Source organism: Limulus polyphemus, unplaced genomic scaffold (genome assembly GCF_000517525.1).
Source record: "Limulus polyphemus unplaced genomic scaffold, Limulus_polyphemus-2.1.2 Scaffold114, whole genome shotgun sequence".
NCBI lineage: Eukaryota > Metazoa > Arthropoda > Merostomata > Xiphosura > Limulidae > Limulus > Limulus polyphemus.
The window spans coordinates 31,244-57,277 of NW_013665724.1; the positions used below are offsets into that span (position 1 = coordinate 31,244).

The 26,034-nt window shown below is 33.1% G+C and overlaps 1 protein-coding gene across 2 annotated transcripts in view; it reads left to right on the forward strand.

Moving 5' to 3' along the window:
- The first annotated feature begins 8,565 nt into the window (after window positions 1-8,565).
- LOC106471701 (Fanconi anemia core complex-associated protein 24-like) overlaps window positions 8,566-26,034 on the forward strand; it is a 23,127-nt gene continuing 5,658 nt past the window's right edge. Inside the window, exons 1-4 of one of the 2 annotated variants that reach the window (XM_013932329.2) lie at window positions 8,566-8,801; window positions 13,630-13,769; window positions 17,783-17,935; window positions 19,994-20,154. In XM_013932329.2, the coding sequence (XP_013787783.1) occupies window positions 8,606-8,801; window positions 13,630-13,769; window positions 17,783-17,935; window positions 19,994-20,146 (642 nt within the window). In that variant the 5' untranslated portion in view covers window positions 8,566-8,605 and the 3' untranslated portion in view covers window positions 20,147-20,154. The remainder of the gene's footprint in view (window positions 8,802-13,629; window positions 13,770-17,782; window positions 17,936-19,993; window positions 20,155-26,034) is intronic. The other variant, XM_013932322.2, reaches the window with a different exon arrangement.

Sequence of the window (26,034 nt, forward strand, 5' to 3'; positions counted from 1 at the left end):
AACACGGATAAACATCGATTTTTGTGAAGTCAAAATACTAAGACTATAGTTTCGTACATATTAGAAACTCAAATTACAGATATTGACAAGCTAGATTATAAAATAAGAAGGTCTTATCTTTTCTATTTGCTAAGATAGCTTAGTTACTAAATTTGATAAATTATAGTAGAATTGTATGGCATTAATATAGTAATTTACGATTTTTTGAGTTAATCAAAAGTATATATAAAAGCCAAAAAATATTTTTTTCGTATCCTAAAGCCGTGTTGCAGTTACCAAATAGCTTGCAGCAGAAATAAAAAATGCAATCATTTGATGTGGAGTACACGAGCCATTGAGGATTACAATTTTTCTACTTGCTAGCTTTCATTTGTAGTATCTTTTTGAAAACCTTTGTCTTGTTCATTCTTTGTTTTTAGTGAATGATAAATTATTTCTTATATATTTATTCATTCATTTTTAGAGGAATGTCTTTTTTTGATATTAAATGAAAATGTTCAAGAAATGTACCAGATACAAAGCTCAGTATATTTATCATTGTAAAGTTTTGTTGCAAACCTAACATCGCTATAAATACATGTTGTACCACAGCTTTATTACTTTTTTCAAAATGAGTGAAAAGAGCACATCATTGTACATCAGTCAGTTTGTTTCACTAGGACTAGGTAATGGACTGACATGATTGTATTTTACTTATGTGACAACACCACACATCTAGTACCTTGAATGTGAACAGGCATGTTGAATCTTCAGATCTTGGTACAAAGACTACAGTTAACCATAAAGACTAGGAGTCTGACAGATATACAACTTTAAAGAAAAGTTAAAAAACTACAAAATTACAAGAATTGACCTTGTATAATTGTCTGAAACAATCAGTTCCTTCGCATATTTTCATTGAAAAGTAGGATTTTTGTTGAAGAAAATTAGTTATTTTTAGGAATTTCAACCATATATCAGGAAATTTAGGGCTGCCATAAAGCTTGCTATAACAATATAAAAATACTGTATGTGAATTAGCTGTTTAAAAATGTCAAGATAAATTTCATTGATTCAGTTTTTGTTGTTTAAAAATCAAATGTACAACAATTGATTATCGTGAAATATTTTTGTGTTTTGATTGATATTGATAGCATCAAATCATGATGATTTGTAATAAAGATGGTATTTTAATTTTATCATCTTTCTTTTAATTGACAATTTTAAAATATGAGAGTTTCAAATCCTTCTTTCTTACTGATAAGCCCCCCCAGTGACACAGCAATATGTATGTGGACTTACAATGCTAGAAACTGGGTTTTGATACCCGTGGTGGGCAGAGCACAGATAGCCCATTGTGTAGCTTTGTGCATAAATTCAAACAAACAAACTTACTGATAAAATTAGGTAAATTTCATTAATCTTCAAGAGTCAATAAAAATGCAAAATTTCAAAAAAGATTCAAACAAGGTTTGTTTATTTTTTAATATCACTTCTGTTCTGTAATTTGGATTCCTAAAAATATAAACTTCTTTAATGTGATATTAACAAATAATTCTGTAATAATCTTTAGTATAATAGCCAAGTTGAATTTTGCTGTATGGATCATTATTTAATGAGTATATTTCCAAATCATAACAGCTGTTGTGTAAGAAAAGTGAAATAATTTTAATGAAAGTATGAAAAATGTGCTTTTCTGTTTTTCACTTTTTCTTCATATGAATTAGAATGTATTAGAACAAAATGTAATGCTACAGGATTTAAAATGGCTTTTAACAATATATTTGAACAAGTGAATTAAAATAGAAATAAAGTCTGAAAGGTTCCACGAGCACACCATACTGTAACCATCTTTGGAACTGTTATGTAGTAAAATGCTCCATGGAGCACTAAGCAAGTTAATTTCCAAATTTATTTTCTATGACCTAACAGGTATACATTGTTGAAGATTAGGACCGAGTGTGAAATTACGGTTATTGAAGGGTGATGTCGCTGAACACACCATGACACTTTAAGCTGTCTGTAGGTATGTTACAAAAGAGAAAACCAGTCCCATTCTTTGGTTCAAAGAGTTATACAAAGTCCTTGTCAGTGGTGGGTGCCTCTTAAGTGTGCACTGTATGTACATATATCAAGATGAATACATTATGTAACTGAGAGAAGTAAGCCAAAATATGTTATGAAAGCGATTTTTGAATGCTAATAAAAGATGATAGTTTCAGGTAAAGCTACTAAGGCTTTCCAATGCCTTTCATAATTTTGAATTGCCAACCACAAGGAAGGCAAACAGCCAGCAACACCCACTGCTAACTCTTGGGCTGTTCTTTATCAATGATTAGTCGTACTGACTGTCATGTTGTAATGCTCCCACTAGAGAAAGGGCATGTATGTTTGGTGCTGTGTTTCGATCCTGCAATTCACAGATAGCCATACCACTAAAAGTTGAGTATGACATCACAAAACAGAAGATTCTACAATAAAATCATCATTAAACAACCCGCATGTTGTAGTGGGTTTAAAACTGTGTATAAAAAAAACAACAACATTATAACAAAATAATGTTCCACACAGACACTGCTGTCACGGGTAAGGGGTCAAAGAATTAAGACTTCATCAATTAAGAAACTATTGTTAAATACATGTATTTCAATATTCAAGAACTGGTGATTAGGGTGTTCCACTCACAATCTGTGGGTCGTGGGGTTGATACCAGCTGCCAATCATGTTTGCTCTTTTAGCTGTGGGGGAGATATAATGTGAGAGTTTATCTCACTATTCATTGATAAAGAGTAGCCCAAGAGCTAGTGGTAGGTGCTGGTGGATGGTTGCCTTGACTGTCGTTGGCAGTTCAAAATTTGGGACTGTAGCAGATAGCCTTAATAGCTTTACCACAAAAAAAAAGGAAGAAATTCAGTATTGGAATTAAACATATTTAAAAATCTGGTATCTAGTTGGACCATAAAACAACACAAAGCTTTATATATATATTTAGTTTAAAATATGTTTCGTGTTATGTCACTTTAGGAATAAAGAGGAATGGCAAAGTTTATATCATAAGAACACACTTGTGGAGCGATTGTTTATGATCTATCTCAAAGCTTCGGTTTTAATGCCTTATGTCAATATAGATGATTATATGAAAGTTAGAGATGGTTTAATTTCGTGTTTCTCTAGATTTACAAGAACTAAACTTATATTAAGCCCCTGGTGACTCAGTGGTAAGTCTGTGGGTTATAACACTAGGTTTCAATTCCTGCTGTGGGCAGAGCATAAATAGCCCATTGTGCTTAAAAACAAACAAACAAAGCTTGTGTTTAATTGGTTATCTTTTCAAGTTTTAAGTGAGTTTTTATTGTTAGAATAAAATGAACAAAATTCTGATTGTTCAATATTAAAGTATGTTAAATTGTTTAATGTACGAATGAGCAAATTGCATTCATGAGTTAATGTCATAATTTTAATCAAGTTAAATTGTATCTTTCAAATTTCCAGTGCTGGTTGGTTAAGTAAGTTCTTGCTTATGTTATATAATGCCTAGGTTGATTAAGAATGATTTGTTGTGTTTTATAACATTACATCTTATGATAAAAAATATGGTAAGAATTGAAGTTGCGTAAAAAAAACGAATTTATGATAGATGGCAGAGCCATTTAATCCATATTAACCCTTAATAATGAATAACGTAATTAAATAACTTAAATATTTTGTACTTTTCAAGACAGCAGATAATAAATAATCATTGTTTAAGGTTTTCCTCGACCATTATGGCCAGGTAGTTAGGGCGCTTGACTCGTAATTTGAGGGTCGCGAGTTCGAATACCTGTCCCACCAAACATGCTCGCCCTTTCAGCCTTGGGAGCGTTATAATGTGACGATCAATCCGACTATTCTTTGGTAAAAGAGTAGCCCAAGAGTTGGCGGTTGATGGTGATGACTAGCTACCTTCACTGTTAAATTAGGGATGGCTAGCGCAGATAGCGCTCGTGTAGCTTTGTGCGAAATTCAAAAAACAAACATCAGGCGACTTCTGGTTGTGAAGATACCGGAAGTCACGCATGTACCACGGGAAGACTTGCGCAATTTCAGACCTCCACAATGTATTCTTCAGGGTGTGGCCAATATATCAGATGAGATGCCCGTTTACCATGCTGTTTTATTCACGAAGTTGGATGATTGCAGAATTATCTTTACTGTATTTATGCAAGAAATTATTTCTTTCATCTTACAAATGACTCCAAAAGTAGAGGGAACGAGACGATATTTTCAATATTCCATTCTGATTTTTTGTTTCTCGCTCTATTTTATGTTCTTCAGTCGCTTGAATATTTAATAAGAAATAAAAACTGGTATACGAATATTATTTCATTGTCGCCGAGATCAAAGTTTTGACAGTGAGGTTCATAATAATTTGCAGTATTGTTATTGATGTGTGACAAAGTTTGTCTCGTTTCATTTTGTCTTTTCCTTATTTTCGGCATCATTAATTGTCTAACTCGTTTCTCGTTGTTTTCAATTGTTTCTTTATAATATTTCTACGATGCTACGACTTACGATTGATGGTCAATCCCACTATTCGTTGGTAAAAGAGTAACTCAAGAGTTGGCGGTGGGTGGTGATGACCAGCTAACTTCCCTCTAGTCTTACACTGCTAAATTATGGACGGCTAGCACAGATAGCCCTCGTGTAACTTTTCGCGAAATTCAAAACAAACAAACACATGGACTGTATGCTGTTTGTTTATTGTTGAAATTTATTGCCAACAAGTCACAGACACCTACTGTAAAGAATCCTACCCATACCTACATAAAAACCTGACACCATCTCTCATGCTCAAAGCCGCCTTACGTCTGCTCTTATCATCTAGCTCAACTTATAAGTATTGAGATGCCATTTCTAATGTATTGAAACAATGACTCCTTTAAAATGGCTGTAGACATTAATCTATTTATGGTAATTAAGTAGTGTCAATGTGAGTTACTATGTTAAACCATCTAAAATCCATATAGAACCTGGGCATATCTTCTTTCTTCCTGACAACCAAACTCTCTGAAGGCCATATGGTGCTATCCTTTAACATCTGCTGCACTTTAGTCCTGGTTACATCCTTTGTAATACAGGGATGTCTGTGATTATTTACTTGGACATGCATCGCCTGTATCCATGTAATGTTACGTAACTGTTATTTGACCCAGTTGACCATCTGGTCCTACAAATTAATTGGCTTATACCACCCTCAAGTCCTTAAGTTGCTGTTGCTGCTGTGTTGAGTTTGGATTGTCTGTGCAATCCTCACTTAGCAATCTTAAATGTATTATTATCTTTAAATTTACTTTTGGACACAGAGCGATGGGCACAAACCTAGCATTACCACTCACATTTGTTACTTCAAATTGTGCCGAAGACCATCCCAGTGTTCAGCTGGATAAATGATTTCCAATAATTGCAGAACAAACTAAGACTTCTTCCCTCCATTTAACAGATAATGGCCTAAGCTGATGCTGCTTGTTTTCTGGATAAGAAATAGCCTGTTTCATGTTGGAGCTCTATAACCATGTTACTTAGCACTGGTACACTTTAAATTGTCTGTATTAAACCACATAACACCATTTGTGTAGTTGGGGATACTATGAAATCCTCTTTCACGTACACTCATGCAGTCCACTGTTTCAAGGGTCAATCTTGTGGCTACCATCAAATAACTATACCACAGAGCATAAGATAGCCAGTTGCAAGGGTAAAATTAACCAATGAGCTATGCAATAAATCCATTCCATGATGTCAATACTAGAAATTAGGACATAGATAACCACCTTAATGTCTAGTTGATCTCCATTTGCCAAAAAAAAAAGAAGTTTGTGTCCACTAGCTCGAGTGATGGTTGTGCTCAGAGCATCTCATATACCACAAGATCCATCAGTATTCTGGCTTCTCTTGCATCAGCCAGGAACTTTATTTCTCGCCCTTCTAATCAAACAGGCACATACCAAGACTATCCTAGTTCTGAGAGAACTAGGCTGACCACCACACTTCTTAGTGCAGGCTATTTATTGTACTTCTACATGTTGGTGTCCAGGCTCAACTTGGGCTCCTCAGAGCTGTATCAACAATATTCATTGAGAGTCAACAGAAGTCAATGAATATTGTTGCTACAGCTCTGAGGAGTCCAAGTTGCACATGCATCATTCACCTAGCTGTTCAGCATGGTATGGGCAGTTAAGTTGAACCAACATTCCAAAGCAGACACTTTCTTCTCCTTTCCAGGATGACGTCTTAGCAGTGACATAAATGGCATAAGTTGTAGTATATAAACCATGGGATAACTGGGATAGACCTCCCCATTCACTGGATACCAGTGTAGTTGTATTAGAACACCAGGATGTGCAGGTGGTTGACCGACCCTCAGCTGGTTTTGAGTCTGGCATGACTTAGGTGCCTGGGTATCATTGTCTGTTCCAAGTGAAGTCACTGCAGCTGCTGCCACAGAGTCTTTCCTCTCTTGAAATTTGCTCGAAGTTACTACTTCATAATGCATCATGGTAGAAACTGCCCCTCTAATGGCAAGAAGACCTCTTACATCCAGGTGATGGCATACAATTTTCTTGAGTAGTCTTTCCATAAACTTGTAAATGAGGATGTACTCATGATCCACTGAGGCTTACCATGTAAATGGCAGAAATATTTTGCATAAGTGGTCAATTTTTCCATGGTATACCTCTTCTGAGCCTTAAATTCGGCCCAATGAATTGCTCTATTATCCACCAGGTTGAAATTCTGGAGCAAATCAGTAATGACGTCTCATAGTCCCAGAGTTGTCCTTCATTCAAGAGATCAATGGAGTGTAGGAACAAACCATTAAATATGAACTAGGCCTTATACAGGAAATTCGGGAGTCCATCCATTCCAGGGAGTTACTTTCTTGTATGCTTCAGAAAGCAGTCCAGATCCTCCTTCTCTAGGATGGTAGAATGACAAGTTGTGCTTGTCAACTTGTCCAGTGGCACTGCTTGACACCAGGCTCCTCCGTGATTCATGGCTATCTCAGCATTATACCCCCTGGCCTCAGGGAAACTCACCACTGCTCTATGATCTAATCACTTCATCATTTAATGAGATATCTCTAGTTGGTGGACATCATCCACAAATGGCATCTCCAGTCTTTCTCTCTCTCTGATGTTCTTGAGTGGCTTTGACTGGAGTTGAGGTTGAACTATTCTAGCTGGCGTAAGTTCTGTAAATTCTATACAAACCATCTCACCCAATCTCAGACTCACCAGATGCTACACCACCTCAATGATCCTCATTTGTCCATTTTTTTTCTAAAAAGTTAGGTTAATCTTCAGGAGAAGAGCATAAATAGCCATTGTGGATATATCAAATATTATTGACTCTTCTTCTCTAATCATCGGTTCTAGTGAGATAGAAACCATGGACCTTTGCTGCAGAATTAGAAAACTCTTGCATTCAGGAGAGGAATTTCTCTAGATTGGATAACTCTTTCAGCCAGCTATTTTCCCTCAGTGTTCGACTCTTTGTCTTAGTTGTAAGTTCTTCTAGTTGTAGAAATGGCGTTTCCTTAACTATGAAGCCTTTTAAAACTTATACAACTGTAGAAGTAAATGCAGTACACATTTCAGCAGGTATAGCAAACTTCTCAATACAGTATCCTGCAGTCATGGTGCCAATATTTTCTCCTTCCTGTCCTGAGCAATGTGTATGATTAACAACATAAGTTTGCTCAAGATATTGCTTTCAAAATAACACTAAATCTCTGAATAATATAATGTGATGTTAAAAGGGCTGGATACAAACGTGAAACATGAAAGAAATAATCTTTTATTACAACAAAAACATTGTGAGCACTCGCGTTTTTTGGAATGATGGACTGATGCACTTTCTGTACAATCTACTTCTCTTCAAGATCATGTTCCAGGCTGACTAAGTACAAAAACTGTATTTACCCAGAGTGACGAATTTTATTCACATGACAGCTCATTCTCATTCCAACAAGCCGCAACCTTGGGTGTTATGAATGTAGTGAAGGACAATGTTGTAACTTACATTCTTGTACAGTAAGTAGCATTAAAGCAATATTATCTACAGGTGACAAGTATTATCTCTATAGAACAGTGTCCAGGCTTTGGTTGTTGCGACCCCCATTATCTCTACATGGATGAAAAAACACGGCAATTTTATTTATTCAAATAAAATGTTGCCTCAGTACAGACAGGTTGTAACCCCCCCCCCCCTCTGGAAACCTGCTCGCGACTCACTTGGGGATTCTCAACCCACCATTTGAGAAATGCTGCTATAGAACAACAAAGGAACAAAGACAAACATTTAAATTAAAATAGTAGAAGGTTATATAGTTCATTGAATAGCCATAATAAGCTATGTTCCCAAATATGTTAATAAACTACTAGAAACTACGATTCGACAACTTTATGGTCCCAAAAAGAGGATGTAACAAAGAGAACCACAAAATATATGTAAATTTCTATTTATGTTGGAAAAAAAATCATTAAGGTAGACGCTTCACTTTATTTTGACCAGATGTCGTGTTCAATCTGTAGAGGGCGTAAACAGTGAAAGATGAGTATTTTCATTGGATTGTGATGTAAAGTGTGGCATGAATAGTCAGTATATGTCCATGAAAATGGCTGTAAATTCAAATCCTCACCATAAAATTGATGCTTGTTCATTTTCGAAGAATGACAGTTCACAAATGACACAAACGCCAGTGAAAAAAGATATCCTAGTTCCTCATGGCCATATAATAATTAGTTACAAGTGGAGAGGGACAGAGTTGGCTAAGGCGCTTGAGAGTACGTACAAATACAGTAAATTTCATTGGTCGTTGTAACTTTTGGATTCAGCTTTACGATTTCAAAAGTTACACAAAGAAGCTAGTTTCAACAAGTTATAATTTTATAAATGTTACGTCAGACATTGGTATTGAATATTACTCGTTTTTGCAAAAATTAACTTCTTACCATTTATTATTGACAAATTTTGAAAAATTCTTAATTAGTAATTAAAAGTTCTACTGTTAGTGTTACTAGTAGTAATACAAGTATGATCTGTATACCGCTTAACTTAGTTAAACATGCTTAACTATTACTTTGAAAGTATTAGGCCTAACTATTCATAATTAAGGAGTGTGACTATCGAGAGTATTGGTTCCAACTGACGTGCATCTTTTATTATTATTAAAAATATGTTATATGTATGTCTGATGTGAAAAGTTTGTAATCAGAAATCTTGGCTACCAAAGTTACCCTATTAGTATTAAGAAGGGAAACGATACATAAAAAACAAGTGGGTGGATAAACTCGTAAAGGAAACAAGAAGCTCAAATTTTACAAAATAAATAAAACTATATCAAAACATAAAACTCGTATTTTATTCCATATATAAAACGGGTGACATTTTAATGGACAGAATTTTGTGCCAAATAGTTATAGTTCTACAGAGTTGTAGTAAAAGTTGCTATTAAAAGGATTGTTTTCTACCATCTGAATATTGTGTTTCAAAACAGGTGTAAATATCATTCTTTTCTATATACACCCATGTTTCAATAGAATTTTTGTCTGTTGACAATTGTGTCAATAGCTTCTTCCATAATTGTTAGTCTAAAATTATAAGAATTTTGAGACACACTAACATTATATTTTAATATTTACATAACTCGCAGTCTAAGTATCAATGGATTTGCCAAACTACAATCTATGTATATATAATAGAGTGAAATATTTCAACATTTATTACACATAAGATGTTGAAAATGAATACAATGTGACTTAACATGAATAACCAGGGATCATTATATGGTTTTTCAAGGCTATACTTGCATACCTACCCTTGAGAAAAGTAAATAACTAAACCTACCCTTTATTTTTCAGAAAATCATCAATTCCTCTCCTAAACTTTTTGCCTCCACTACTGCAGATGAAAACACATTCCATAAGTTAATCACCCTGTTAGAAAGTTAAAACTGTATAATTGGAGTATAGCTTGTCTTTTCCAAATTTTAAACATGTTTCCTGTGTCTTTTCTTTCATTCTGTTATCTTTTGAGGTCTTTATCCTTAGAATGAACTTGTAAACTTCCATAAGAACACCTCTTGTCCTTCTTTCCTTAAGAGAAAATATATTTAACCTATCCTTGTAAGATGATTGTTGTATCCTCAGAATCATTGTAGTACCCTTTTTCTGAACCCTTTTCAGTAAATCATCACCCTTTCTTAGAATAAGGAGACCAAATCTGTACACAGTATTCCAAGTAAGGCCAATCTAATAACTTGTAATCAATTTGTCTGTAAATACACTCTATAAAGTATAATGTTTTACTAATAGCAACAGAGTACTGCTTTGATGGCTTGAAAATCTTAATCACCACAATTTGCTAAGATCCTTTTCTTAAGCATGCACTTACGCATGGGGTGGGTCCGACCAAACTCTGTTATATAGATATAGCACAGCTAGTTATGTTTTTAACATTTTCTGCATAAACTATATTCTTCTAATGAAGCATTAACATTTTTTAGCTTGTAACAGTCACATGCCCTCAGACTCCTGTAGCATTAGCATGCTTTGTGTGGTGATTGTGCTTTGCACAATACGTGTTGCCTTTTGATCTCACAAATCAGAACCCCCCTTTCAAATATTCTGCATATGGGCCTGTTAAGTCATACGGTTGGCTGGTTTACCATCCTTTAAAGGATTTTAGTGTTCTGGTTAATCAGTCTCTTAACCCTTCCCAGCAGTGTGCTGCTGCTAGTTGTAGGATGAATAAGATTTTAGGTTTTATATATAGAAATATTGAATACAAGATTAAATAGATTATAATTTCATTGTATAGGTCACTGGTTAAGTAATATTTGGAGTATTGTGTTCACTCATGGGTTTCTTACCTGAGGAGTGGCATTGAATTGTTGGAAAGGGTTCATAAGAGGACTTCTGGAATGGAAAGGCTGTCATACAAGGACAGGTTAAGATCTCAGTTTTCTTTTGAAGTGGATCTGATTGAGGTATCTAAAATTATTAAAGGAATTGATAGTGTTGATGTATCATCTTTTTTCATTCTTAATACAAGAATATACATTCTGACAGGGTTGGAGTTTTCTCCAGCTTAGATGGTTTTTGGAATGGGTTGCCATCAGATATGGAGGCAGCAGTAAGTTTAAAGGAGTTTAATCCATTGAATGCTGATTTGCCATATAAGGTGTGGTCTGCCTCCAGAAGTTGATTGTGAGTATGCTCTATACAATGTACAGATCACAAAAATTCTGTGCACGTATAAATCAGCTGTAGTGAAAGGGCTCATGGAAGGCTTGATAAATATTTGAATGATATGAGCTGATTTAGTAGATGGGACAGCCTATATAAATGAACAGGTCCCTTGTTTGTTAACTGTTGTGTTATATTAAACGTGATCTAACTTATTACAACCAAAATTAATTAACCTGCACTTACTGTAATTATATGTCATTTGTCAGATATTTGTCCATCTTACCAATTGGTCCAAGTAATACCTCAACATCCTCAATACAGTTAGAAATACCCAAATTATCAACAAATTTTACTAATTATGCTCCTTTTAATATCATTAATGTTAATAAGAAAAAGCAAATGCATAAGCACTGACCTTTAAAGTATTCCACTAGTACCAAAGGTCCAGTTTGACTGGACTTCATTAATAACAACATTTTGTTTTCTCCCACTCAGGATAATTGGCATATGGAATGAGTTGCCATCGGCAGTAATGGAGGCAGGCATTTATCCAACCATCTTTTGGGTGGGCAGGTATCTATCAAGATAAGCCAAAATTTATAGAATTGGATGACAGGAAGCGTAAAACTATGAAATTAATTTCAATACAACCATCATATGTTTCTCTACAACACAGAAATGGGAAATATCCTTCTTTATCATTTAATAAAGTATTCACTTCCTTCTGTTGTTCCCTTATATGTGGCTGACAAGCATTTAATATTAATCAATACTTAGACTGTAGATGCTTCTATGTTTGATGTATCATACAGTATTCCAACCATGAGCGAATTAAATAGTAACTTCGAAGTCAACATGTAATCCAAATTCATTTCTGGAGTGACCGAGAATGATAATTTTCAAATAGGAACTTTAACCATGTCTGATATCTTTCCTCTGGTTTTTTTTTCTTTTCAGAGTGATGATACTCAATCATATTGCATGAAATTTTGGACACACTAAGTAGAACCTAATTTTGGCTTAAAAAGTTATATAATCTGATTTAGTATTTTTGTAATTTTTTAGTTTGTGAAATTTTGAAAAACTTTCTTGTGAGATGATATTTTGGAAAGTCATTAAAAATAGTTACTTTCATCTTAAAATTTCAGTTTTTTATCACTTATTAGAAAATTCCATTTTATATATCCAGTAAATTTCAACTAGACTGATTTTTATTAACATATTTCTTTTGATACTTTATTGTACTGATTATAGTAGTCATTGATTTCAGCTATAAATTTTAAAATACATGGTAAAAACTGTCAAAGATTTATCAGTGACCATGGACCTCATCCTTCCAAACAGTGTTACCTTTATCTTTGTAATAATATTTGTGCTCAATTAGTAACTATGGCACACTTTACACTAAAGAAATTGTGGTGAGCAGTTTTCAAATCCTAGCTAATACCCTGAATGAACATTGGCACTTTACAACAGTTTAAGAGGAAAATCTATGATATCCTGAAAAATAAAGGGTGGTTTTCAATTTTTATTTTCTCAAGAGTTGGTATGCAAGGACAGCCTTGAAAGAATTAATAATCCTTTGTTGTCATCTGTTTAAACTAAAAGCAACATATACTATCACCAAATTTTTTCATCTCTCAATTTTTCTGGAAGCTATAGGTGTTGAGGTTTTTATTTTGATATTTTCTCTCTAATTTTGGTGACCCACTTAAAATATATATTGAAATGCTAATTCCCTTATGTCACTCCCAAGGGATACTAAGGGTATTATGTCAGGTTTTGTGACAGTAAAGTGAATCATCAAAACAGAATTTTTTTAAAGATCTATATTGCCATTTAATGAATTACTGAATTTTTATTTTCTTGTTTAATGTGACTACTATTCGTTTTAAGATTTCTTATTGCAAAATGTCTTATTTTTTTAGTACCTTCCTTGTTTTAGTTATAAAATCTTTTCAGTATCACATGTAATGCTAATGTTTTTACATCATACAGCACCATCGTACAATGTATTTGGAACTTTTTTGTTCTCAATATGACATGTTTATTTCATGTTCTTTATTTCATCCATAAGTTTTTTTTGTTTTGTTTTTAATATAATGTTCATAGTTTTGTTTTACTAATGTTGACATATATTGATTAATAGTATTTATTTTATTTTTAATTTATCATAATTGTCATTTTTGTTGAATATTCTGTATTCACCTTTATAACTTAATCCTCATTAACCAGCTATTTTCTATTAATCTGTAAAGGAAAACATCTTTTCATAAAACTTGGAAAATACAGAAGAGCATGAGAAATCAGTGTGTAAGTTTTCAAGGGTAAAACTCTTGAGTTAAAAAGACTCAACAACAACAAGTAGTTTAAGGTTCTAAAAAATAAATAATTTGACATCTCATATTTTATCTGTTCCAAGAGGGTGTGAAAGTGATAATTTCAGAGCAGTTGGGAGTTGTAGACTTTCATCCCTCTAGTGATGTAGCAGTGGCCTATGTCTCTGAAGTAGACATTATAGCAGGAACATCTTTCAGAAGGAAACTTGTAAAGATGAGGCAGGTAGGTATGGGACATTGTAAAGAACTTAGGAAACAGTATCTTTTTTTTTAACATTCCACATATCTTCGTAATTATGACAAGAATAGAATTAATGTATGTTTTTTGAAGCTCAGATTTATATATGTAACAGGAAACTATCTAGAACATAACAACCTATTGAAACACTCAGATGAGGCTTTCTTGGTGTATTGTGTCAGTGATGGTCTCCTCATTATAGGAAGGACTTTATCATGTTGAAAAGAACCCAGGGTGAACAGTCTTCTAGAACGATTTGTGGTTTGGTCACTTAAAGTATGAGGAGAGACTTAGAATTTTGGACTTTTTTTCTCTGGATCACAAAAGAACTGGGGAGACTTAGTTTATCTGTAAAATTGTCAAAGTTTAGACAGATTTCTGTGTTTGAGTGGTAGAAAATCCAAACATGAGTGATGGGTATAATACTTGGCCATGGAAAAGTTATGCAACATCATATTTCTAAGTTGCAACCATATAAGATTTTTCTAAATCATGATGATTCAATTCTTCTCCATCACCCTATAGATTTAGGTTTTGTTTTGAAGGGCTTTATTTAAGGTCAATGAATTTAAATAATTTAGTATGTTTTCAATGAGGCTGATATTAGTGAGCTGAATGACATTCTTCATCTTCCATGTTTTTGAGTTCTAGGTCAATTCAAGTGCTTATGGTTCTCACATCCACTACTGTTTGAGATGGTTATCTTCACATTACACATGCTTCACCTTACCAAGCTATTAATCCCCTAGTTCTGAATATTTTCACATTACACATGCTACACCTTACCAACTAAGGATATCTTCACAGTACACATGATTCACCTTACCAAACTTAATTCCCTAGTTCTGTATATCTTCACATTACACATGCTTCACCTTACCAAGCTATTAATCCCCTAGTTCTGAATATTTTCATATTACACATGCTACACCTTACCAAGCTATTAATCCCCAAGTTCTGGATATCTTCACAGTACACATGATTCACCTTACCAAACTTAATTCCCTAGTTCTGTATATCTTCACATTACACATGCTTCACTTGCCAAACTATTAATCCCTAGTTCTGAATATCATCAAATTATACACGTGCTTCACTTTACCAAATTATTATCTCAATGATAAAACTTGTACACTTTTTAGCATAATTATCTAAGATCTTGAAGTGTACATGTTTAACCAAGTTTTCAAGAAATTGTGCCAAATAATACCTTTTCCTCTATGTATGTACATAACACTTGCCAGACTTCGACACTACTTTGTGAACACTACACAATTCATGCAGTTAGTATACAATGAGAGATGATCTACACACTAAAGCAATTACATGATAATTATTTGTCATAAATTATACACACAGAAACAATCATCAGTTTAGGATAGATATATTTTTTGTTTATATTATGCCTTGTTCACTTCAAGAACTGGATTTTGTTTACAGATATGAAAGTGTTCCTTTCATTTTACTTTGAATCTGCCACTTAGGATGTTTTTCCTACATGGCAAAGTAATTGAAGGTTAAGTACAAAAGTTTCCAATTTTGCAACTTTTTTGCATGGAAGATTACTAAGCCATGTTGGTTTTCGATAATGTTATGTCTTCAAGAAGTGGGAATTGCCATTTAAACAACTGTTTAATAAACATGTGTAAATTCTCATCCCAAACAAAAATCCCTTGAGGCCATTTTACCTTCATTCGTAGCTAGGTAGACATGTGCGTGTGATCAAAACATGGACCACATTTTATATATAGTTAAAAAATGGTATATCACAATAAAGCTAATGCTCTGAAGTAATGACTATAATCTAAGTATATGCAATATAAATATCACATCTTGTTTTATGACTGAACCATGTAGTTCTAGTATTAACTTAACAATTAATAGCAATATGCAGATTACAGGTCTCGAATCAAAGTTGTAGTTGGGGTTTGGAGACAAAGGTTTGCTCAAATGAACTCTAGTATAATTTGTTTGACATACAAACATAATAGTAATTTTGTGATTTATTGATGGTTACAGAAAAGAGGTATGGTTTGGAACTTAGAGTTAGGGATGACGATTAGTGGCTAGCAACAGCACAAAATGAGTGACTGTTGTCTTACGATTACTGAGATGTTTTATAAAACAGTTGTGAATGAAGTATCCACAAACAACTAACTAACAGTGCTCAACAGTGTTAGTCATCAACAAAAAAACTGACAACACACTGAATGTTTCAATGAGAAAAAAACAAAATAGAAATAGTGTGAATTGATGAGTAAAAATGAATATGTACCACTAGCTGGAGTATCTGGGTGAAATAAATACTCATTTGTAACAAAGGATAGGAAATTGTGCTTCTATTTTTATTTTTATTTTCTTAACATAAACATTAAAAGTGCAATAAAAATACATATATATAGGTACCAATACTGAAAAGAAAGTCTTACTGTTTTCAAGAATTCTATTAATATGAATTTAGATGGAGGGGTGTAAATGACCATCCTCGTGTCATCCTGTATCACTTAGTCAAGCTGTGCTGATTTGGTAGTTTTTTCCAAAATTAGTTTGCCCCTGAAAAGAAGGGTCCACCTTTCAAAAGTGCTCAGGTTATAGGGTTTTTATCATTTTAATTTAAAATGATTCAATATAGAACAGTTGTGTCTCACTTGTTTCATTTACAGCTTCCCCATTTTATTGTGTTTGGGAAGTCTAAAGAAACCCCACTGCACAACAGTAATGCATATTTGCAAGTGGAAGTAGTGAACCATATACCAACAATAAAGGTGTAGCAAGAATTGTTCAGCAAGGTTGATGGTATGATAAAACCTTCACTAAATGTTACAGAGCAGGAAGTTCCGACTTCTTACATACATGTATGAAAACAATTAATTACCAGCTTCTTAAATGATAAAATTCTATTGTGCAAGATATGTTGTATATAATCTGTTTTGCCATTGTTTTTACAGTACATGCTAAAACTAATTTTGACCTTTAAGACGGGTGTTTCATTGTATGCCTTCATACAGTTATTTTTTGAATTTATGTTTCTTATGATCCAACCTCGAGTAATCAATTTTTTGTAACTAGCATAATATTTCCTAAATGTTGTGGTTAGGGTAACTTGTTTTCAGTTCCTCATTGGATATAGGCTTCACATCAAAACAGACTTAGACAATTAGTAGGACTTCATAACAATATAATCACCATATTCATTAATCAAGTATTCTCACATAGGACTTGAATTGTTGGGATAATGGAAAATAGTGATTATTGGAAACATTAATGTAAATTAGTTGATTTTTTAATGACATTAGTCTTAATTTTACCTATTTTACACATTCTAATCAATGGAATCTATTATACTGAGTTAAGGATCCAGCTCTAGACCAAGTTCAGTGTAGGACTTCAATAACACTTTGAAATTGTGTGTATATATATGATACCTTACATGAGGAGGTTATACTGACTATGTAAAATTAAGCAGTCATGTTTGTCAAAGCTGCTGACACAATAATCTCTGGAGGTTAACTGCTGTAGTTTCCATAAGGTAGAATTAAGTCTCATCATTAAAGGACATTAAAAAAATAGTCAAAATTTTGGGACTAACAATTTCATCTGAATGTCCTTATGAAAATACAAAATAGAAAATCATTTCTATATATAATACTAATTTTTGTTATTCATGTTCAACACAAACATTAAATAAAATGTGATGTTAAAAAATATTCATTAGTACTCTTTGCTGGTACATATATTAATAATAATAAATAATTTTGCTCTCATACTATATTGTTGTGATCTAAAAAGTTTTAAGCTCATATATTTTTTTTCATTTTCTTGTTTTTCAAGGTGCTAATCTTTTTTTTTTATTTTTGTTTTGTTATTTGTTGTCACTGTATTTAATTTCATGTTAAATAGGCATCCACAAGGTTTTTTTTATATTCCAAATTATTTTTTTTTTCTAGTTTCTTAAACTGCATGCTTTATAAGTTTTTTATGTTTGTTTTCTTCTGTAGGCTGACTGCATGCGAGGTGTTGTGATCGTAGAAAAAACACCATACACCACTCAGCAATTTTATTCTCTACAAAAATTTACTGTGCTAGAACTAGGGCTAACTCTCATACCAATTGCAAACTCATCTGAAGCTGGACAACTTTTGATACAGATGGTAAGAGACAAGGGCTGGCTCTTAGAAAAATGCACATTTCATGGCTCCATCTTGTACTTCTAAGGATCTGGAATCTCTGTTTCTATGCAGAATTAAGTTGACTTCTAGTCATAAATAAGGTTTTGTGTAGGCCAGATTTTTTATGGTTGGTGTCTGTGACTAGTTGATGATAGATTTCAACAATAAACAAATAGTACACAATCCATTTGTTTGAAAACTGTATATTAAAACAAGTCAAATGTATATACAAATGTTCGTCACACTGTTAGTTATCACAGTTGTATCCAGAGCTTTAAATAATTCTCTTGTTTGTCAGAGTCCATACAGTCTGGTTCAATTACTTAAGAACACACTTTGACAAGATATATTCTTCTTCTTTACTGTTTTATTGGAATACAATCTGTGACAATGTCAGTTTAAAAATTGCTATTGTACACTGTTTATTGCTAAGTTCACAAGCACATAGTCTAGATCTCTTTGACTATATCTCTCACTAACTTAACTTTGTCTACCTTGAACTACATTTTGGATGTGTATTTATAAATAGCTGACTGAGGTCTAGAACTTTCCACACACTATGAAATATTATGATGTAATAATACTTGAGAAATACTTAGAAGGTTCTAGTAACATGATGCAATAATACAACAATCTCCAATTTATGGCAGTTGAACTGAACAATGTATGATTCACACAGTTATGTAAACAAACCTGCAGTAAACTGTCACTTCTAAAAATAACTTAAAATTAACACTTGCACTATACTTAAGTTAAAACAATCATGTGTATTTAACAAGATATTCAACTTTATTAATCAGACCTTCAAGTTATTTATATGAAATGATTTTTATTATGCATCATTAAATGTAATGTTGATCGTTACACTGTAATACACTTATTGTACAATTCTGTCTACCATTCTTTATATCTGCCATTACTGTTTCTTGTTTTTAAATGTGTTTTGGCAAGAAACCTAGAGTGGAAAAGACCTCTTTTGGTATACATAAAACTAAGGGAGATTCTTGGAACAAACTGCATAAAAATGTTTTTCTGCTTATTCCATGTAGGAAATTTCAAAGTGAGATTTGTATTGAGTATATAATTCCTTTATTTGAGCATACTTCAACATTATTTGGTTTTTATTTTAAGACAAACAGATATATAGCACTGTGTTAGAGTAGAAAACATCAAAACATGAGAAATATGATTCAGTCCACTGTCCGCCCAGAAGAAGTTATTATTCTTCAATTTTAGGGTTTTGTATCATAGTTGTGGGAATAGATTATAAAATTATGTTTGATGATTGGTTAAGCATAATCAACTGGTCATTGATTATTGGTAGCAATGTTACTATTAATTAAATAGTCCTATATGGATAATGATTTTTATTAATATTATTGAAAATTTCCTTAATTAGGTACATTATTTTAATTAGTTTGGTTTTCTGCTTAGTGGGATTCAGCATTCACTGCCATGATAGTATGATTTTGATTCCTCTAATCTCTATACTATATTGATACCTCACTCACTTATGACAGCAAAGTGTGCTTACAACATCATGCATAATTAATACAAGTGAGAGAAGAAGGGACTTTCCACTAGGAGGAGAAATCTTCCAGCATATTTCATTTCTGCTTCTAGAAACACTTCCTAATTGGATAGATCATAAAGATTATGTTTCTTTGTTTGTTTGGTGTATTTATTAATTATTGCTTAGCAAAACATAAACCAAGCTCTTTGTTGAGGTGAAGAAGCAACTGCTTTATGGTACAATTAGTGATGTTGGCTCATCACTAATGTATCATGTATTTGAGATGTTAACACTGCAGTATGAAACTTACCTTCCTAAGTTACACACCCAGTTAAACGTTTGCTGTATCCACATGCAGGTGTTCCATTGGCTTAAAGATTTGTTTGTATCATATAGTTTGAATTGTTGTATCTAATATCCATTCTCCTGAAGATCTAGGATTATGAATTCCTTAAATAAAATATATTAGTGTCAGTATTATAAAATATTAAATATCTTAACCCATTTCATTCCTACTCCAACTTAAGGTTCATGCAGAGAACAGAGAGAGCTGTAATCCATTTCGGCTCAAGAGACAAATTCCCCCTATGGAAGTCCTATTGGTGAGGACTTTAACTTGTATACCATCCTTAGGAGATGTTAAAGCTCGAGCCTTACTACAGAAGTTCCATTGTAAGTAAACAATAGAGTAAGTTTTAAATCCATTTTTTTTCTCCACTTTCACTTTTAGAGCTTAATTCATGTGATTCTATTTCTGGACATCACTGTTACTGGCTTGTATGCAAGAGAAGTCAGTTAATTGCCAATTAGCAAACTCACATCTTGCATACTTTTAAAACAGGAATATTTAAAGTGTTGCTTGAGCAAAACCGAGTGTTCAAACTAAGAACACTAAAAAACAATAATAATTTTGAAAAAAATTACACAATAAGTAAGGGAGTAGTCTTACTTCTGGTCAATTTGTACAAAAATCTCATCTTTACCAGCATATAAATAGACTTTACTTCTGATCAGCTTGTAAGTAGGCTATATCTTTAGTCAGTTTGCCCTCTATATGACCCGTGTGTTGTAGATATTCAAACAATACTTATTTGTAGTTTGGTAGATGTGTATGTTTTTATTTTAATTCGATGTAGTGCTTTTCCACACATGTTGTTTGAAGAAATTTTAAGTTACTCTTCAGCCATCTTTGGACAAGACTTGGCTGCCTTGTCATCCTATCCACCTAACAAAAGGAAATAAAAAATGTGTTTTAGATGTGGTGGTGTGGAAAACAACTTGACAGAAATAGTTACAAAAATCTCTCAAGTTAAAGAGACTGAGGGGAACAGTTTAGAGTAAGTACTGGCAGTTTGCCATGATTTATCATAAAATTTCCATATGTAGATAAGTAACCACAAAATTTATATTTATAGTAAATAACAATGCAATCCACAACATTAAAATAAAAACGTATGTATCTACCAACCTACATATAGATATATGTCTTGCTATTTCATAATATGAAATATGCTATTTGATAATATGAAATGTGGCAAATATAGATAAAAAATAACTTGTATTTTTATGTAATTCAACCTTTTATTTAAAAAATTTTTAACCTTCATTTTGAAGCACAAAGCTGTACAAAAAGCTGTTTGCACTGTGCCCACCTTAGCGATTGAAACCAGAATTTTGGCATTATAAGCTCTAAAGCTTACTGCTGGGCTAAGCTATGATATGTTGTATGAAAAATAAAAACAAAGTTTGTGAATCAGTAGCAATGTTTATTAGACTTGTTGGTCAGTGTAAGACCTAGGATATGAATTGGTAGTAGTGTTTATTAGACTAGTTGGTCAGTGTGAGATCTAGCATATAAATCAGTAATATTGTTTATTGAACTAGTTGGTTCGTGTGAGACCTAGCATATGTATCAGTAGTATTGTTTATTCCGATACGATACCTTTCATCTGCTCACATAATAGCTTTTCTCATTCCGTGCTGTCCTCTATATGTGAAAATATTTTTGCTAGCCACTAGCCTTGAAACTCTCACCTACAGTGTGGTTCTGCTCTGTTTTCACATGCAAGTAAGCATGTGGCAACCCTCCACCAATAGGAGCACAACACAATCTCCTGATGCAGCTGGCTCCCTCTACACAGGTTAATCCAATCTTCACTTCTCGATTTGGTACAATAGTGTTATGACATGTTAAAATTTTTGCTTGTCCTTTTACTTTAATTTTAGTTAAATGTTTTTTGCACTGTTTATTGAACAACTTTGTTATTTTTTGCTTTATATGTACATTTATATACTAACTGTAGTTTATTCCTTTTGAACTTCACTTCAGTTGAACATTAATTCTGATTTCCATATCACTATTGCTATGTCTGTAGTGACAAATATTAGAATACTTTAACCTGCTGTGTCTTAGGCTACAGGCCCTATATTTTTGGCTGAGGAGTTGCAGTTTTTGATGGGAGTTAGAGTCCATCATGTGGCCGACTGTTTTCCAAGCCCAGAATTCACCTTTTTTTGTCTGTTGAATCTGGGCAAGATTAAGATGATTTGGGTAATTTTTTTTTCCACCTCCTTTCTTAGCCATGCAATCTCAAATTTCCGCCTGTAGATGCTTCCAGATCGTCGTCAACCTCCCTGGATATGATGTCACAAGTATGTTCACTTTTCTTCATATCCCCAGTTTTGTATTATTCCTCTCCTTTCTTCCTACATTTGGCCCTTCCCCTGAATACCTAGTTTTTCTTCCTTCTCCATGCTGGCACATTTGAATTTGGGGGTGGGGAGCATTGAGCCTCATTTCCTTTGGGCTTCGTTTCAGTTTTTTTTTCTTACATGAATGTGATCTGACCCCGTTACTTCTGTGAGTTTTTTCCCACAACCAATGACCCCTACACTAATTATAGTATTTTGGTACTTGTGTATAAAGTTAAAATCATAAATATTTATGATTTTGACCCCTACACTGTTGGACCCTAACCACACCCCTCAATTACTTTTCCTCCAGTCACCTCCTGTCTGCAGTTATCCACTACTCCACAACTTTGGTGTGCCTATTCTCCTCATTTTGTTCACTTCCAACTTTACTCTATTATTGGGATCCTGGGTAAGGATGCATAGTTACCTCTTGGATGCCTACCCACGTCCTACTTATGTGCCCTGCAGTTAGGGTGCCCCCAGAGAATTATAGTTCCTGGCCACAGAAATGTGTGAATGAGGAGCTGCAGTTGAGAATATATAAATCTCCCATAAACAAAGTACTAATTATTGTACACCACACAAGAAATGAAAAACATCTACATTACTATTAAACACTGAGTTTGCAGTTTTATTTCAAGGCAACCATACTTTGGTTTTGAAAAATCTCAGTAGTCACTAAACCTTTCCTCTGCCATTTAGCAGTGACCAACAAGCTATAAGTAGATGTATACTGTTATGAGTTTAAATGTACTTAGGATAAACGAATGTAGTTTCCTGTTACAATTTGAAGTCATTCTAGAAAGAAAAAACAGTACCGTATTTTTAGGAATATAAGACGCACCCTTATTTTGAAGACAAAGTTTTGGGGGAAAAAAGCTACAGTCACATTTGAAAGATTTTTGTTGAACAAAAATTCAATTTGATACTTTAAAAATTAGTATATATTGTTCTAAACACAAAAGAGCTCAAAACATCAAAATAAGAAAATACCATTAAATCAAAAAAAGGTTTACTGTTATTTAGTTTGGTTCAAAACCTACAAAATCTTCATTGCTTTCACTGTAATTTATTTTCTTTTATTATTTAGGGAGCATTATAAATAGTTATGTTTTTAAAAGAAAAAACTACTATTGTTATAAATAACACATTCAATTGAATTAAACTATCCATGCCTATTTAAATATATTTACACATGGCTTGTGTATAGCGTATATATATTATTCATACCTTCGGTGTATAGGACGCAAGCAGATTTTGATACCAATTTTTGGGGTAAAAAAAGTGCGTCTTATACACCGAAAAATACGGTATTTTATTCATCAAGACTTTAGTATCAGAGCTGAATTTAAACCAGACTTCAGTAACATGAAGACTAAGAATATGAGTAAAAAAATACATTATATTTCTATCATATAGCGTGAAAATCAAATGATTCAACAAACTATAAAACCAATACTAGAAGTAGAAATAAATTACCTTATAACACCAAAATGTTGTTTAATTAGACACTCAACCTTTCGCTTTACAGCTTCTTCAGGAGCGTTCACTAAAACACAAACCGAAACTGACAGTACAAAGCTTCGAATGGTTTAAATAATAACTTCTATTCCAATCTTATAACGTGCATTTATACATCGTGCTTTTGACGTATTAAGTAGTAAAGCTTATTGTTGAAATAATTAACTGTTACCTGTAGTACACAAACATTCTATCAAGGTTACAGAGTGAAATAACAAACAGATAGGATAAAAAATAAAATAAAATTATAGGCGCCATCCTTCGTCGCTATTCATATGTGGTCGTAGTTGAGAAGAGCATTTCGGTGTTATAAGGTCGTTTATTTCTAGTATTAATATCTTCTATACACCAATAATATGCACTACAGAAGTGAAATATAAAATACATAACTGGAATGAAACCGCCATTGACTTAGGACTAAAACGTGAGTCGGTCTCTTTCACTCTTTAAAGTATATGATAAAATTAAACTTACAAGTTGTAAAAGAAATGAACAAACTTACATTTCAAGGAGAAGAACACTGGTTGACTTTCCTCAGGGTGACGATCACAAGCTTGTCACGCGCTTAGTCCTGGTGTTTAAATCTTTTACATCTTTACTCGTGTTGATACCACGAATAGCCATATAGTTATATTATTCACTACCAGTGCATAAAAACTTGGGAATTTATTCTTTAAACGAATAAAAAGGTCTCAAAATACATTTAAATTTCATGCAGTTAACTTTGTTTCATCACGAATACTATTAGTTTTCCTTTGGAACAGTGAACTGCAAAATCTGAGGGGTGACAACTTTGATTAAACGTATGTTGAGTATGCGATTACCAAGAACACAAATAGCATAAAATTCACCCAGCTTTAACACTGATCCTCAAGTAGATTAGGCCTAAACATTGAAAAAAAGTAAAACACCTTTCCTGACATGCATTGTTTCAGTGTTTTAGATAATATTGAAGAAATGATGGTGATACGCATTTTAAAGATTATCGGTAAAGACGAGACAAGAGTGGTTCTCGAGTACAGGATCTTAAACTTTGAATACTTTTTGTTGTAGGCATTTACTAAAGACTAAAACGTCGATAGTTTATCTTACGCTGATTGCTCAAAATACTAATAACCATTTTTATTCTCTAAATTCAATGTTTTGTATGGTTCTATAGTTTCTAAATAAAACAAACGTAACGCTACCACTGTTTCAAATTTCAATAACATACTTGATTCCAGAAGACACAAAAACGACATTATTGTTTCCGAGTTCAACAATAACAATATTACTCCAACAACTTTTTCCAGTATACATCTTACAACGCGATTAAAGGCATGATAATTAATATGGTATCATCCACGTGTAAAACAAATTGAATACGCCACCTAGTGTTTTTTATTTAATGATCCTATTTATCAATATTTATTTCAATATACTAATCAATACGTAAAATAATTTCAGTTATCCTATAAGCCTAAAGAAAACACATTTTCCTCGTTTTGAATGTAATAATCCTTATAAACAACCCACCTTTGTTTGAAAACAGATCTTCGAGACTATTTTACCAATAACTGTATGGCTTTTTATTTCTCCTATCAAGATTTTGGTCTGGGCCCCAAACTGGTCTAGATGTAGGCCGTGTGTAGCTTAGTGGTTAGGGTGCCCGAATTGTTAATCCGAGAGTTTAGTTCGTGTCCCACTACAAAAGTGGCAGTCAAATCCCGCTATTCAGTCAGAAAAGAGTAACCCAAGAATTGGTCGTTTATGCTGTTAACTAGCATCTGAATATTATCCGTGTTTTGTGCGACCCGGGAAAATCGGGTACTATTTTAGGCGTCTACCCCCATTGACTAGCAGCTTTCCCTCTAGTATATCATTTCAATATAAACACAAATTACATCTGCAGAAATTCACTGTGTAGCTGAAAAATGGACTGGTGATACTTCTTTAAATTAAGTCCCGATTACATAATAGTCGAACTCAATAAATCTGTTGTAGTTTTACCATACAAATCAAAACCGTGATCAAATATTAATAACTGATCAGCACATTTCGTATTATTATTTTTGATACAGAGGATGGGCCAAAAGCAGTGTACTATTATTAATATTTTCAAAGCAGTGTATTATTATTTTCAAAGCAGTGCACTATTATTAATATTTTCATAGCAGTGTATTATTATTATTTTCATAGCAGTGTATTATTATTATTTTCAAAGCAGTATATTATTAATATTTTCAAAGCAGTGTATTATTATTATTTTCATAGCAGTGTATTGTTACGTCTCCGGTCGTTAGTTAATTTTCCGTAAAAATTCTTTCCGAAGAAACTTTAGCGATACAAGTCCTTTCTTAAATAAAACTGGTTT